General features: G+C 67.3%; 1 protein-coding gene across 1 annotated transcript in view; it reads left to right on the top strand.

Annotated features, from left to right (window-relative positions):
- The window catches only part of LIG4 (ligase IV, DNA, ATP-dependent), a 6,365-nt gene extending 5,315 nt beyond the window's left edge, over positions 1-1,050 (top strand). Inside the window, exon 3 of the mRNA XM_012723152.1 lies at positions 2-1,050. Coding sequence (XP_012578606.1) covers positions 2-229 — 228 coding nt within the window. The 3' untranslated portion in view covers positions 230-1,050. The remainder of the gene's footprint in view (position 1) is intronic.
- Positions 1,051-1,243: the final 193 nt, after the last annotated feature.

Here is a 1,243-nt window from a genome sequence, read left to right on the forward strand (position 1 = left end):
CCGGCTGGCGGCGGCGGCCTGCGAGCTTCGCTTCCACGGCGCCAGGGTGGTCCCTCGCCTGGCCGAAGGGGTGTCCCACGTCATCGTCGGGGAGGACCGCAGCCGGGTGGCGGACTTCAGAGCCGTGCGCAGGACTCTGAAGCGCAAGTTTAAGATCCTGCGGGAGGCCTGGGTCGCTGACTCGGCGGACGCGTGCGAGTTGCAGGAGGAGACCCGCTACCTGGTCTGAGGCCGCCTGGCCGGACGCCCCCGGCGGACACCGCGGCCGCGCACGCAGACAGCCCCGACCTGGGAGACCACGACGGCTGCCGCGCCCCACGCCGAGGGAGGAGGAGCCCCTGCGTGCTCTGTGACGCGAGCTGGGGTGACCCGTTGGGAGCGAGGCGCGTCCGCGACGGCCCCGAGCAGCCGGAGTCCCACTCGTCCCGGCATGCTCTTGGCGGGCCCTGTCACGGAAGGGGACGCCAGGGTCCGCTTCCGCAGAGGCGCCGCTAGCCGCCGCCTCCGCTGGGCTTGGGGGCTTCGGGCTCGGGCCGCAGCCTCTCCGGCGGGAACGCTGTGAGCAGAGGTCTCCTTGCGGTTAGCGTCAGCTCAGGGAGGACGCCGTCTGGCCGTTGATAGTGAGGAGACGCGGAATGAGGTTTCACGGCCCGAAAACAAATCAGCCGATCAAAAAAAATCTGGCCCACGTTTACCGCCACAGTAGAACACGCCTCCGTGTGCTGGACGTGACAGTGTGCCTGGCCCACACTGCTCCCTTCCACGGGCCGCCGCGGCAGAGTCCGGCCACCCCCGCCCGGACCTCCGCTCCGGGGGTCACTGCTGGCCCGTGGCTACAGCTCATGCGAAGCCAGTGCGCCCGGTGTGTGGCCCCAGTGTGGGGCAGCAGGTGACGCGCGGAAGGACGCTGTCTCGGCCCCGTGGCGATTGGGATCTTGGCCCCTCGAGACTGTATGTGAATGATTTGCGACTGGGAATTTTATGTGAACGGGGCGACAAATGTATGCAACTGTGCTCTGGTTCTTAACTTAAATAAAAGACGCAGCATAAGTAGTATGACGTGTTTCTCCGCCGTGGCCTTGCTGTGGGCAGTGGACCGGTTTGAACCAGGTGCCTGTTTGGTCCCCGGCGTTTCTCCTGACCGGACGAGCCTTACTGAAGACCTGGGACCTGACAACGTCTGCGAGACGAAGGCCGCTGCCCTGCTTTGGGCGCTGGCCTCTGCGCGCGCCGGCCGGCGGCC

Source organism: Condylura cristata, unplaced genomic scaffold (genome assembly GCF_000260355.1).
Source record: "Condylura cristata isolate star-nosed mole 26May11 unplaced genomic scaffold, ConCri1.0 scaffold00010, whole genome shotgun sequence".
Classification (NCBI taxonomy): domain Eukaryota; kingdom Metazoa; phylum Chordata; class Mammalia; order Eulipotyphla; family Talpidae; genus Condylura; species Condylura cristata.